Below are 14,672 nucleotides of genomic sequence, written 5' to 3'. Positions count from 1 at the left end.
AGAGTACAAAATCCTCTCTATCCACAACCAGGGTATTCTCATTAATTCTGGAACCTGCACACTTGGGACCTCCACTCTTGAAACCTTCACACTTCTTGGGAGCCATGCTGGCCTTTCTCATTTCGCCCTGGCTGGGAGCAGCGCTGGCTCCTCTCTCTGTATTTACTCTAAACTCGTTACTTGAAACTTTCTTGACTGCATCTGCATAGGATATATCTTGAGAGACCTTTATTTTCTGCACCTCAGCAGCTCTTTTGCTAAACCTGCATCCCCCGTAGGCAGAGCTATGTTCTTCCCCACAGTTACAGCACTTCAGTTTTGCACCCACGTCACACTTCCCATACTCATGATCTCCTGCACATTTACCACATCTTTGCTTCCCTCTACAGACCGCTGCAATATGCCCAAAGCGCTGGCACTTAAAGCAACGCAGGGGCGGCGGAACATATGGCCTGACGCTATAGCACATGTACCCAATGAACACCTTACTAGGTAGGCACCTCCCTTCAAGTGTTACCATTACCGACAAGCTGTCACATCTTACCCCAAACCGGGTCACCTTCAAACGCCTAGCGTCCACCACCGTAACTCCAGTCAAATTCTCCTTAACTTCATCCACAGACGTCGCCGTAGGGACACCTACGATAACTCCTCTGACCGTGTTTCTTTCAGCATCAGACACAAGAATGTCCTTTCCACCCAGACGTTTAGTTCCAATCGCCTTCCGTTGCTGAGCCGCGTCCTTGCACACGACCAGCAGCGAGCCATCTCTAAGGACACTCGCACTCTTGATCACTCCCACAGCTACAGTTAGGCTCTTTGACAATGCCACTGAATTCCACTCCTTAAAGGATGCACTATCCTGTGCAAGCTTTATGATCACCTTACAGTCTCTGCTCTCACCCCGGATATCAATAGCTTCAGCCTCATCCTGCTGCTCATTCCCAGAACCCTCGGACGAGCTAAGGGACTTTTTACGTTTCCGGGCACGTGCAGGCAGAAAAGGCTGCTCCTCCACGCCGTCCAGAATGTCTTCCATCCCCGATCCACTCTCCTCCGCCATCTCCCGTCTCTCCAGACCGGGTGTTGAGCAAGGTCTCCTCACAGTTTTAGTCCAGGGCTTGTTCTTCCTCAGACTGTTGTTTTATTGGTGGTCCTCAGACTCTGTCGTAGTCCGTAAAAGTACTCCTTCCATTGCTTTGGTGTTACAAAGCCCATGAGGTCATGATATGTCTTTGTGACTAGATTAGTTGTTGTGTCCGTCCTCAGACTCTGTCGTAGTCCGTAAAAGTACTCCTTCCATTGCTTTGGTGTTACAAAGCCCATGAGGTCATGATATGTCTTTGTGACTAGAATAGTTGTTGTTGTTTCAGAGACCAACCGGCTTTATTCCAGGGAGACTCTGTCTTCCGAAAGAACACAATACTTCTACTTCTACTTTCACAGCTAGAGCGCCCTCTCCTGGGAAAAGACAATTACCATACACAAAGTAGATAAACAAACCTAGCTTGCCCCCGAAATGCAATGTAAACGCGCAGTTGTAATGAATGTAATGTGAAGGGCAGAAATGCTCAGAAGGAGTCTGATGATAATGTATGGAGTTAAACAGCTCAAAAGATCTCAGACCTCTACCTGTGACATCATGAAACCAGGAAATTCAGAACCAGGTGATTTTTGAGGGTCAGAGGGGAGGGAAAAGTCAAATGAATGAAGTAAATAAAACTTCAGGTATGTTTTAACGGTGGTTAAAAGCTGAAAAAGGTCCATAATATATGTCTTTTACACTTAATAAGTTTAGAAAATGCAATTTTTTTTAGTTTGGGTCTAGTATTAGTAAAGTATTCAAAAGTAGAATTGGACAATGTTTTTATGGACTGTTTAGTCTTTTCCATACTGAGAGCCAATTTGCTCCTTCTAGTTTAGTTCAGGTTTCTACTTTTTCTCTCCTCTCTCTCATCTGCTGCCGCTTTTTCATGTGGCCATCTGGTTCTGCAGTGTTTAGTTTCATGTTTGGATGAATGTTTTCCCTGACCACCGTCAAATGTGGTGCACGCGAATGAGTCATAAGTCGTTCGATGTTTTCTTGTTATATTTTGATCCATATTTAGACCTCATAGTTTGTGATCATACCACCCAAACAGTCTTCAGTGGAAAACATGAGAAGATCTACTCTACATCTTGCACATCAGTTTTTTCTAGCAGAGAACAGAGAAACTCCAACATCCACAAATCCGAACTCTCGAGCACGGCTTTCATTCATGGCATTTTGTAAATTACATTATTCTTTACTCTTTATTTTGCAAGAAGTATCCAAAACGTGCAATTGTTCATTACTGCCCCCTTGAGGTCTGAGTTATACATGCGTTCGCGGTGACGTCATACAGCCGGGACCTCCCCATAGCGGCCATTTTAAAAGGGGCACACGATATATAAAAACTAACACGACTGCATCCTTTTCTACGGCATAATGAGCTACGAATACTTTGATTCTTTAGACGATAACGGCAAACTAATTTAAACGACAATGCTATCATTTCTTGGTCAGTCAAAAGAGCGATGTCCTAACAGAACGCAGGTTTTTGGCATTTTGGCCTCATATTTCCTGGATTTCGTATGTAGTAGACGTGCTGTTGTGCCCCTTTCAAAATGGCGGACTCGGTTGCCACTGCACAAGTTCCCGGATGCGCGAACGCATGTATATAGCACCCTAAGGCCTCGTTTGATGTCGTTTCATGTACGCCAAAGATGTACCGCAGAAGTTACATTAAAATAGTTTAAAACATCTGCACATGGTGGGTCTGGGGGGCAACAGTGACACAGGTGCGTCGTTGCTGCATGCCAAAAAAGAAAAAGAAAAAAAAAGTCACTTCCTGGTTGGATGTTTGCCTCTGGTGCTCTTGGTCACACTCGGTTGGGGATTGATGAAATGCTCTTTGATCTGAAGTCATGCAGGGCGGCACATTCCTGTTCCACGACTTGCATCGAGGCCCATCAGCATGCTGTGCGGTCAACATTCACACCAGCTAATCGGAACCACAAGTTCTGAGCAATCAAGCCACACACTTCAAGATAACGCACGCAGCGATTCAAAGAGATGTACTGTTGAGACAAAGAGTAAATAGGAATTCAAAGTTCAGACGCAATTCATGCTCTATCGCACGACTTTGGCCCTTGTGATCCTTTGCGTGAATTTATCAAAGATCTGAGGTATTTATAAGCATGAAACAAGTGGCTCTCAGGCATGTGGAGCAAACAAGGTTAGGTTTTCTGTACTCTGAGTGAGCCAATACAAACTTGAGCAAGCGTATACTACAAGTCCACAGTCTTCATTTAAGTTTAATAGAAAATAACAAAATGGATAAGAAAAGTTACTCTTATTTAAATGTTTTTCCCTCATAGAAGTGAAACGTTTTGCTATTCTTACAGTAGCTCCCATAAATACTGAATACTAGTTAAACTTTCTACAATTGTTTTCAGGAAGATGAAGCTCCAGATTTAGTTAAGAGAAATTCAAGAACTTTTTAATGACGTTTTAATTGCTACTTTGAATTGAATGCCATGATTAAAGCAATAAAACATAATTTACATTTAAAAGAGGTTATTAAAAACACTAGTATTAAAAGATCAAGATGTGCTGGGTAAAAATATATATTATAAACATTAACTGAATTTTAATAACCATTCAAATATAGTTATGGGATCATTAATGTTATTGTAATATTAGTATTGCACTGTTATAAAGCCAGCTAACTTACGCAAGAGGATACATTTAGTCATAAAACATACAAAATAAAAACAGTTGGACAAAAATATAACATTACTATTATAAATAACAAGGAGTAAGTATATTTAAGACTATTATATTATGAAATGTGATACTTTTTTTGCAAAATTGAATGCTTTTAAATCTCAAATTGGTCATATTTTTTAATGCTTTTAAGCCCCAGCAGCTCTGTAATAACACATTTGATCTCGAGAGACAGTTGCAAACAGACCAAGATATTGCTCTCCTAGTGTGCTGCTGCGTTTGCCCTCCAGGTCAGTCATACCAGAGTTTTAAAGACCACAGCCAATTTTCATTTTAGGCAAGTTTTGAGATTTGCCAGGACCTGGCGCTGTAGCGCGAGGCACAGACTGAAAGTGATGGACTTTTGGGGTGTGGAGAAGCATAGATACAAAGCTCAAAGAGCACAAATCCTGTTAAAATGTCTCCCAGAGATGACCACCTCACAGCCCACAGTCGAGACACAGATTGGGAGGTGTGTGTTCATTTTCAGCACAGAACACACGCACACACACTCACTTAAAGATAAACGTGCACCACACACTTCTAAGTCTACCTTTATCAGAATTTATTTCCTTTCTGTAGCAGTTCAAACATATAGAACTAATCTTTGCAGCTCATCTTATCTCCTCTGATTTTCCGTTCCTTATTATTCCAGTCAAACAGTTCTAGTTCCCCCCCAAAAAAGTCCCATGCCTCTGTGTGTTTGATGAGAAACCATTCATGGATTTAATGGATTTCTGCAGCCTTTTTAGTGGGATCTTTCTGGGAGATGTGTGGAATAAAAAAGGAAATGCTGCCCTGCTCAAACTCTGCCTCGAGACCACAGTGGACTGCAGAGGACAGCAGTTCCATCTGCATCAAACGAATGAGAACTTTCCACACACAAACTAGTCAAGGTCCTGACAGACTTCACTGTGAAATAAATAGGAAGAGACCAGCATATGTAAATTTCTATGGCAGTTTTGGAGTCAAACTCTGAGAGAGATTAAAAATGTAAGACAGCAAAAACATGCAACTACAACCATTGCAACAGAAAAAAAACACACTTTTTTTTTTTTTTACCAACCAAGAACTGTGTTGGTGTTATAGTTGTATATTTGGCCTTCCGCTTCCAGACCATTTTTAGATACAGAATCAAATTATGTTGAAAAATAATGTTGGTGTATTCTGTCACAATACAGGCTTCCTAAAAACATTTGATAGGATTTTTCAGCAAGGATCAACACAGTAAGTAAACTTGATTCTATCGGTGGCTTTCCCTTTTGTAGGCGCTGGTCCTGAGTGCCAGATGGAGTCAAAATGGCCGCTTTAAAGTTCCTGAATTCCTGGCTAATGCTGCACAGCTGGTAAAGATGGTGTCTAATGAAAAAGGTGCTCTTTGATGCGTCCGACACAGATTAGATTCTGATTAGCACCACCTTAGGTCAGTTTCCAGTCAGACCAGCACAGTATTATGGGTCATTTCCCAGCCTTTAAGTCAGTTACTGAAGTAGAAGTTGAGGTAGGATAAAAATATCAAATAGTGTACAGCAATTTTTAATAAGCACATAGAGTAAATACAGCTTATTTAATTAACTTAAATAGATGCAGTGGACTAAAATGACTTTTGATAACTTAATGATTAATAATAAATAATAATTGTTGATAATATATTTGGCTGAGTTTGATGATCATGTTGTTGTGGAGTATAGAAGTATTATTCCACCATGTTTACATTGGAATGAACATGGCAGAACAAAACACACTGCCCTCTGCTGGCAGCAATTAAAAAAATATAATAATTCAAAATAATTAAAAATCAGATTAGGTTTTTAATGTTGTGATTTCTGCTACGTTATCAAGACTGGTTTGCAGAGACAATGAAAAGCAAAAAAAATGTGTTGGGTGTTATGTAATGAGCTGCTAAAGCTAAAGCATTGGTGGAGCAGTGGGATCAGTCCATCTCTGGAACAATCGGATGCCTTCGCTTCACACGTTTCATATACACTACAACGGATCAAGCTAATCTACTGATTGCAGCAAAAAGTGCCCCACGTCAGTTTTAACGGGGTACAATGAAACTGGTGCAGCTGTACAAACTGACCTTTTCCAGAGCTGCCTCGTGCTCCCGCTGGAGTTTGCTCTCGAGGTCTTTGTGGCTGCGTTCCATCACAGAGCGGAGCTGGACCAGAGCCTCCTTCTTATCCACGGCAGCCTTTTGTTTGTCCTCCTCCAGCTGTGATGCCATCTCTGACAACTGCTGCCTGTGAGAAGAGTTGGCTATTTGAAGTTGTTCTCGAAGACTGGTCACCTGTGTTTCCAAATCTGAAATCATCTGGAAGAAAGACAAAGACAAAAACAACTCATCAAGAGAAGTGCCATGTAACTTATATGTTCTAACTAAAAGTATTAGTATTAGTATTATCTTGTCTTACGCTAGCTGTTTTTATTTAATTTTATCTTCATTTTCCCCCTCCATTCCTTATTAGGAAATGAGAGGTTTTGTCTATAGGAGTTTTTATTTATAAGAGTTTTGTTTATAAGAGTTATTCTATTAAGAATGCTTTTTAAACTTCCTATAAGTTATCTGTCCTTTTCCTCTGTATCTACCTGCTAACAATGAAATTGCCCCATGTGTGGACAATAAAGGAATATCTTATCTTAAACCCTTTAAAACCAGGGGCAGCAATAATTAGTCCTATCAGTTTTGAGAAGCCTTGTTTTTGCTTTTATTACAGCTTTGAGTATAAGTCATTAAAGGTGCAATATGTAAATTTGCAAGTGCTGGGTTCACCACCTGCTTGCTGATGTTTTTTGTTTTTTTGCAATAAAAAAATCGGTAATTGAATAAATACACAATGGATCAGTTTAAATGAGACATATGCTTTTTTCCTGTAATAAACTGTAACATAATTAGATCATCATTTTACATTTTGTTCATAGTAAACCACAATATTGATCTAAAATTACTTAATAAAAAGAGGTTAATGCACTTCCTGCTCAAAATTGCAGAAATTATAAGCCTCATTTTAACATTTTACCACAGCAAGCAGTGAATTGTCATTTACACGTTTTTATTTTTGTACAAGTGGCTATATGGCATTTCAAAACCCTACATTTAACTTTTTAAGTACTGGGATGTGGGAGGGTATAGGGGGTAGGTGAAAACCGAAAATGAGCACTCAAGTCTCAAATGCAGGAAAATACAGGATCACTCAAACATGGATGAATCTATCAAAATGGAACGGTTTGTAAGTTAATGATGAGAAAAAAGGTTAAAAGCTCATTAAAGTTGATTTAGCAAAATATGTCCCCTTTATTGCCACACTGAGGAACAGTGAAGCCAAGCAGAAACATCTCCATGGAGACAAACCGGTAGCGGACCCACCAACAGAAAAGTGACATAGTGCACCTTTAATCATATGATTCCCCCCCTGACATAACCCCTGAAACAAGTATGTCAACTAGTGCAAAACATGAAACATTTTTGCGTATCACCAGCAGCAGCAGCAGCAGCAGCAGCCACATCCGGGCTTTGCCGTTTCATCCTCCCTCTGCTTTATTGCACACATTCCTCAGCTATTGCACATCCTCATTTACTTTCCTTGGTTTACTGCATTTATTTCTTACTCGAGTTTGCACAGCTCACACACACCGCCCGCCCGCCCACCCACCCCCCTCCTCTCCTCCAAAGTCCGGGCATCCCAGGACAACGCCATGTTAAGGCAATCAGAAGGGAAAGTGTCTGAAGTCTTTTTTAGCGGGCACTGGGGAGAATCAAAGAGACTTCAAAGCAGTGTCACAAAAAAAACAGGCAGATGCTCGGGCTGCGCGTCTCCACTCTCGCCCCCTGCCCATTGGCACACGCAGGGTTGGATGTGCCAGGGTGTTGACATGCATAGTCACGCATGATGCCGCGGTCACATGGCAACAATGACATGCCGGGAAATATCAGAACAAATACATCCGTCATTTTCCCGTCTTTAACGTTACCAGTCCGCCCCACTTGTGCCTTCAAGGGCAAGCAGCTATTAGATCAGAGAGAAGTATTTAATGTATAATTCTCTCTTTAACAAACGTGCAAGATGTCTCTGCCAGAAAAAAAATCTTTTAATAAGTCAGCGGGTAATCTGCCAGAACAGAGGCACTGACGGTGTCACTTTGGAAGATTTGAGAGGCAAAAACGGAAAGAGAGAAAACGAACACTGTCGACACTTGGATGAGAGTGTGAGGAAGCGGCTCATAGCAACAACAGGGAGGTGCCGTGTAAAGTATAGTGGGTCAAACCGTGTCAGCGGAAGAGATTATAAAAGAGCCAAGAAAAAAAAAAGAGAAATGGCAAACTTAACATTAACATTTAAATACAGTGATCTGGCATAACATCGACATGTCAAACTATGGTATGGTAAATCATGTATTTAAACACTCTCAATGGAACCTCCTGGTGAGACACAAACCAGCGTTCAGCTCCTATGCCCCATATGCCTCACCTGTTTGACGCAGCCCTTTGTGGACCTGGAACATTCTACAAAAGCTCAAGTATTGGACAGACAAAGACGAGTTTTCTAGTGATCACATTTTGGACAAGTCAGTTAAGTCAGCTCTTGTGTTGTGACTGACCCCTTTAAAGGTGCACTGTGTAATTGTTGTTATGTAATCAAAGTATGGTATTAAACTAACCCATCTTGCATTTATTCATTAATCTGTTCCATTTCATCCCAACTGACCACTAGAGGGAGTGGGACAGAAAGAAAATACCACAGTGTGGAACATTCTAGGTGGAGCAATTAACATCTTTATGAAAACAAAGAGGCAGCGGACCATAAAAGTAAGATAGAGCACCTTTAAGAACAAAACATCCAAACAACCTTTTGTTTTCTTTTGAAGCAAATTACCATTCAGGCTAAATATATGACCATAACTGTCTAGTAACAAGATTCATATTTGATATCAAATTTTAATATTCTTGGATGCCGACATCACTAGAGCAAATCAGAGCTCTGTACGGTTGATTCAACAATAGTCTAACCATATTTACCTTTTTATTTTTATTTCATTTTATTTCCTTTGAATAAAATGTTGACCTACAATCCTTTTTATCCTCTATTAATTGTATTGGTTATAGTAAAAGTCCATTTGATTTGTAATAATTCATTATCATAATGTAATCTTTAAAATAACACTTTTTCTGAAATGAGTTATTCCTGTCATTCATACGTAAACCATACAAAGTAAATATATGTTGACTGCAATGCTTAATTACAATGGTAATAATAATTGTAATTTTGATAGTCGTGATCGTAACAATCTGCATTCGAAAACACACGCCAAAAGATAACAAAGACAGCCGAATTATTAACAACAATTTCTGATTTCCATGAATAACACTTTATTTGTATGCTATATCTAGTAGAAGCCTTCAGTCGCCATATTTCATTATTCATACTTGTTTGACTAGTTGACCATCTGTGACAAAAAAAATAGTCACAGATGGTCATCTACTAAAATAATGGTCATTTGCAGCCATAATTGGTAGGACTTACTTAAACTATCACAACAAAGGTTGGTAACTATAACAACTTACTATATTGAAACCAGTGACGTGCGGTGAGGTTCAGGGCTAGTGAGGGACTGACACTTTCAGAGTCAGATTTACAAATGCGAAAGAACTCAAAAGAGCAGCATAGACATCATTTAATTGACAACAGACAATGAGTTATGCTAATATAACTCATTTCAGCATTCTTTACACAAACACGTGACATATTTTATAAAAAGTCAAAATTGATTCCTATTGAGCCTATTTCAAGCCAAAATAAATAAACGTTTCTGGTCTTGCCTTTACATTTTGATAAGCCGGATTGTAAATAAGAAATAAACTAGTACAAGAACAAAAGCATTCAACACTCCACAGGCTCAGGAGCGCCCTCTGCCATGAGTCAGGTGTATTGTTTGCCTCATTGAGTGAACTTTTTCTGAGGTTTTATAATGAATCTGTGAGCCTAAAACACGTTTCAGAAATACATTTGATACATTATCCAGAACATTGAAGTACAGAGCATATCAACTTATTTGCATTGCACCAGCAGTTTGTGAGGCATTATAGTGTGCTCCGAGAGGCAGCGTGAGGTGCTGCCTCATCGCCCCGCCTCCCCCACGCCTCCCTGTATCTGAACGGGAGACATGCAATCATTGTTCCATATTGGATTAAAGGGAAAAGCGGCTTAAAATACATACCAGATGACACATACTAACACTTATTATATTTTATAAGAAGGTTTTTTTTCCCTCCCAAGATCTCCCCTGAATGCAGTGATTGAAACGAATGGCATACAGTTCTGTTGATTAATGCAAGAAAAACATATGAATCATATTAAGCATAAGAAGCAAAGAGAACAGTTGACAGTTGAATGATTATTAATTGTGCCTTTTGTTAGGTCAGTCATTAAAAACGATCTCTTACAGCAGATAAAGCTGTGAGCTGGACTGTGACTGGACAGTACCAGCTGAATGAAAGGTACGATGATAAACAGGCATTATCCAGGGACATGTGGTTCTAAACAGTCTGCATGTTTTCTTTATGTTTTTAGCTTTGACATGGACTGTCAAAAACCTCTTCATTTGACTCATTGGAATCACACTGCAGCGATTGAAGTGCTTTGAAAAAATCTGACAGCATCATTATTTAGCCCATCACAGGAAAGAAGAAAAAAGTTCACTGGAATTTCTCGTTCTCTCCTCCGTTTGAAGTCCAGATGGTGTGTTTTAAGTTCGCAAATAGACGTAATTATTATGAAAAATAACAGCCATAAAAAGAGTTTTAAGGTAGAGCTGAAGAGCTGAAAGAGCTGAGAGTCTGAATACTGAACAAAAAAAACAGACAAATCTGGTGGCTCAGTGATGTTTAAGGAAAAGAAAAAGAGAACATTTTAAATACTGTCAACTTTCAATGTTTGGAAAAAAATAATAATAAACTAATTATTTGACCAAAAAATGTAATATGTTTGGATATTTGTTTTGGAATCAAGTCTTTTACACAGGGGATGTGTTGTGCCAAAATGTGATTATGTGTGTAAAATTAAAATATAGATTTATACTGATTATTGTATAAAATAAAGCTTTATTTAAAAAAATAAATTGCATCACACCAGATTATGCTTCGCGCTTAAAAGTTTGCTGTTTGGCTGACAAATACTTTTTCATTTGACTTCAGCAGACATTGCACATGAAATATTTTTAAAGAATTATTAATGATTATTATGAACTAAATCCCGGAACAGTGTGTTACAGTAAAGGACAGGGATTCGAAGGCCACCATTGTTGAATGTTGTGTATATTGTAATCAAATAAAGCAAACGCTACACACATTGTCTGACACTGTAGATTATTCTATGGCCTTTTCTACATATTTCTGTCCAATTATTGTTTCTTCATCATGCCAGGTGTCAAATTTATACCAACTTAAACATAAAAAACAGAACACATCATAGGACCGCAACTTATTAGAAACAAACGCATGGACCTCTCCAATTCGATTTGTCGAAACATTTAACAATTATTTTGATTTATTATTTATTTTCGAGATATAACGCAACGTTCAATGTCATATTTGCGAACAGTAGAACAATGACCGACACGATGGACACTGTAAACTGGAAATGATCTCATTGACTCTGGTGCATTGGAAGTCTCTCAATCTCAACAACTGCAGTGAAGTACAAAAATGTATTCAATAAAGTAGGAAAAACATTGTTCACAAAATACTAGGTTATATTAATACATAAACATGCATGCAAAATGAGTTAAAGCAAGTAAGGAAAAGACTTTTGGCAAGAGGCCCCAAAACTGTTGAAAAAAACTCCTCTTTCCTCAGGGGGGCATTGATCATCCACAAACAAGAGCAGCACAAAACGGCTTCAGGCAAACGTGCTTCTCAAGTCAGGCAGGTTACACCTCAAACTACAATGGGAAGTTTTCTGTGAATGATTTAAAGAAAATCTATCTTGACTGTCAAGTTTCACGGGTCAATATTAAATTATTGTTTTGGTTTTGAAAGCGAAACAAGAGCTCCTGCTGTGAGGCTTTGTTTGTAGACGAGGGCCACAATATCACCAATGTTTGTTTCCTTGATGTGTCCGAGGCACGTTGTGTCAAATGTTGTTAAAAATACTTATTTTCTAATAAACACATACACTGTTGATTATAATACATTATCAGGCTTTTCAATATATGTTGGTATTGTTATATTTTAATGAATGTCCAGTGACGTGGCGCTCTTTTGAGCCTACTTCTAATCATTGATTTTTAAAATTGTTATGTTTAGGTGTTTGTCCAATTGACCAAAACAATAATTAATAAAACACAACCAAAGCAAAATAGACTCAACTGTATTTCCAGACAGGATGCATGTGTGACAGTTTTAAACGTGTGACATGTAAAGATTTAAATGACAAAAAATTAACTGATTCAGTCTATATTCATATTCGCTCCCCATCAAGCAGTGCATAAACTTTAAAATACTCCTCCTCACCTTCAAAGCTCTTCACCACCTTGCCCCCCCCTACCTGTCTGACCTCCTCATCCCCCACCGCCCCACCCGAGCTCTCCGATCCTCCTCCTCTCTCACCCTGACTGCACCAACATCCCGACTCAAAAGTTTTGGCGACAGAGCATTCTCCCGAACAGCACCCCGACTCTGGAACTCCCTCCCCCAACCTGTCCGCCACTCTCCCTCACTCACAACATTCAAATCCCGCCTAAAAACACACCTCTTCACCCAAGCCTATGACCTCCCCTACCCCTAGCCTCCTCTACCCCACTGCCTACTCTTCTACCCCCTGTTACATCCCCATCTTTTTCTCTCTACTTCTTCTGTCTTGTTCATTTTATCTGTATATTAATGTGTATTGTACGTGCTGTCCCCCCCTGTCTGTAAATACCCCCCCCTTTTTTATATATGTTCAGCGTCTTTGGGTCACTGAAAAGCGCTATATAAATAAAAGTTATTATTATTATTATTATATTTCATGATATTCTGACATTTTACCAGCAAGTTAAAATCCCCCCCCAACAAAATATCTTCATTGTGCACATTTTTTTTTAGAAAGTCTATATGAACTGTAATAGCAAAAGACAAAAAAAACATCCATATCACAAGCAGGCAAGTTTTTAGTTGTAACACTACAGCCATTGTCCTGAAGTAGAGGGGAACATTATTCCGCAGCTTGATGTAGGTGTGGGAGGGAGACTGACCTGTCTAAAGGTGTCTCTAAAGGCACTGGGAGCTGCCCCTGTGAACTAAATCTTGTGTTCAGGCACGTGTTTACTGTTGGTATTCGGGCCAAAAGTATTATTTCATTATTTATTAGTCAGGCACCAGATCTCTTCCCAGAAAACTCAGAAAAGTGTAATGACTGCTGGAAGTGTGTCCTTTGTCACAGCCCTGACAGCCACACATTTGTCAAACAAAACAGGCATTATAAAAACGTTTTCAGAGGAAAGACTAGAAAAGTCTTTTCTACAAGGCGTGTGTTTTAAGTATTTCAATGGGACATAGAGAAAGAAAGTAAAGAAATTCTAAAAGTTTGTGACCCAAATCTAAATTAATTTTCAAATAAAATTGAAAGGAAAACAGCAGAATAATCCAACTCGTTATGAGTAATGATAATTGATGAATAGCTTTTTCATGTCTCAATTTTGTACATCTTTAAGAGAAAGTGATGATCAATTATGGCCTCAGTTGCTTATTTTTCTCTCTAATCTGGCCTCAGTTGTTGTGGTAAAAAAGAGTATTTGTCAAAAATGTCCTATAGAATTTCTTATTGGATTGTTGACAAATATATAAATAGTCTCAAAGCCGAAATTGAGCATTTTCGAGTGTGGACCCAGTCCTGCAGATCCACAGCTGGGGGTTGGTTTGTCAAATGGCTTCCCACAGAGCTCCATGCTAGCCCAGGCTGGCGCGAGTAGCGATAGAGCGGGTTCATGAAACTAGCTGCAGTTTGGGCTACAAATGTGAATCTAGTGCTATGGAAACATATGGGGAAAAGCTAAGAACTAATAACTTAATAATATAATTTTCAGCAAAAGATCCAGTTCCGCGGTCCATAGGCAGCTCCATGCAGACGCACACGTCAATACAATGTACTACGATGCTTCTTTACAATGGTCTAGCAAAAGAGACTTTTGCTATAGGGCTGTGGAATAAGCGGGCGCTTAACAAGAAAATATTTTATTCTGTATGTGACCGGCAGTGTTTACAGATAATTGCTCATTTAAACTTTATGAACACTATATGCAATTTATTTTGTAAAAAGTTATTTGGTTATCACTAACCTTGTAATTTTGTTCCTGCATGCCATGGTAATCATTCAATACTGCGTCATTTAAAAAAGCGTAAGCCTGCTGTGCTTTTGAACTTTTTGACTTAAAAATGTATCAGTGGTGGTCCGCGGGAGCGCGGCGGTTCAGCCAGACTGTATGTGAGAATGAAGATGAGTGGAGACCCCCTACCTGGGCATCACGCTTCCTCCACTCCTGGGTGAGCTGCTGGTGCTGTTGAAGGGTGGCCCTGGCCTGGCGTTCCAAACTGCCGACCTCTAGCTGACGCTCTTGGACCATGCTGTCCTTTTCCGCGATGTGCGCTTGCTGGAGCCGCGTCCTCTCTAGCTCGTGTTGCATGCAGAGCTCAGCCATCTGATTGGACAAGCACGAAAAAGAGACTTCATCAGCCAACACACATTGAGAGCTAACCTGTCACCATGACAACTTGTCTATCTTTTCTTCACGCAGTCCGATTGGGTCTATAACCAGTGGCTTACAATTGGTACCATGGTGGGAAACAGAAAAGTTAGTCTGCTTTGACTGAGCGTGGCGGAGTGTGTTTACCTCTGCTTGGCGCCTCCGC

At 39.7% G+C, this 14,672-nt stretch overlaps 1 protein-coding gene across 1 annotated transcript in view; it reads right to left on the bottom strand.

Annotated features, from left to right (window-relative positions):
* The window catches only part of cep112 (centrosomal protein 112), a 114,346-nt gene that overhangs the window by 49,593 nt on the left and 50,081 nt on the right, over positions 1-14,672 (bottom strand). The window contains exons 19-20 of the mRNA XM_072443372.1: positions 14,279-14,461; positions 5,871-6,101 (exon numbers count right to left, since the gene is read on the bottom strand). Coding sequence (XP_072299473.1) covers positions 5,871-6,101; positions 14,279-14,461 — 414 coding nt within the window. The remainder of the gene's footprint in view (positions 1-5,870; positions 6,102-14,278; positions 14,462-14,672) is intronic.

Source organism: Eucyclogobius newberryi, unplaced genomic scaffold (genome assembly GCF_026437365.1).
Source record: "Eucyclogobius newberryi isolate DKJ021-1_F unplaced genomic scaffold, fEucNew1.0.hap1 SCAF_13, whole genome shotgun sequence".
NCBI classification, from domain to species: Eukaryota; Metazoa; Chordata; class Actinopteri; order Gobiiformes; family Gobiidae; genus Eucyclogobius; species Eucyclogobius newberryi.
The sequence above is the reverse complement of the archived record's forward strand: the minus strand, read 5'-3'. Positions and strand labels throughout refer to the sequence as shown.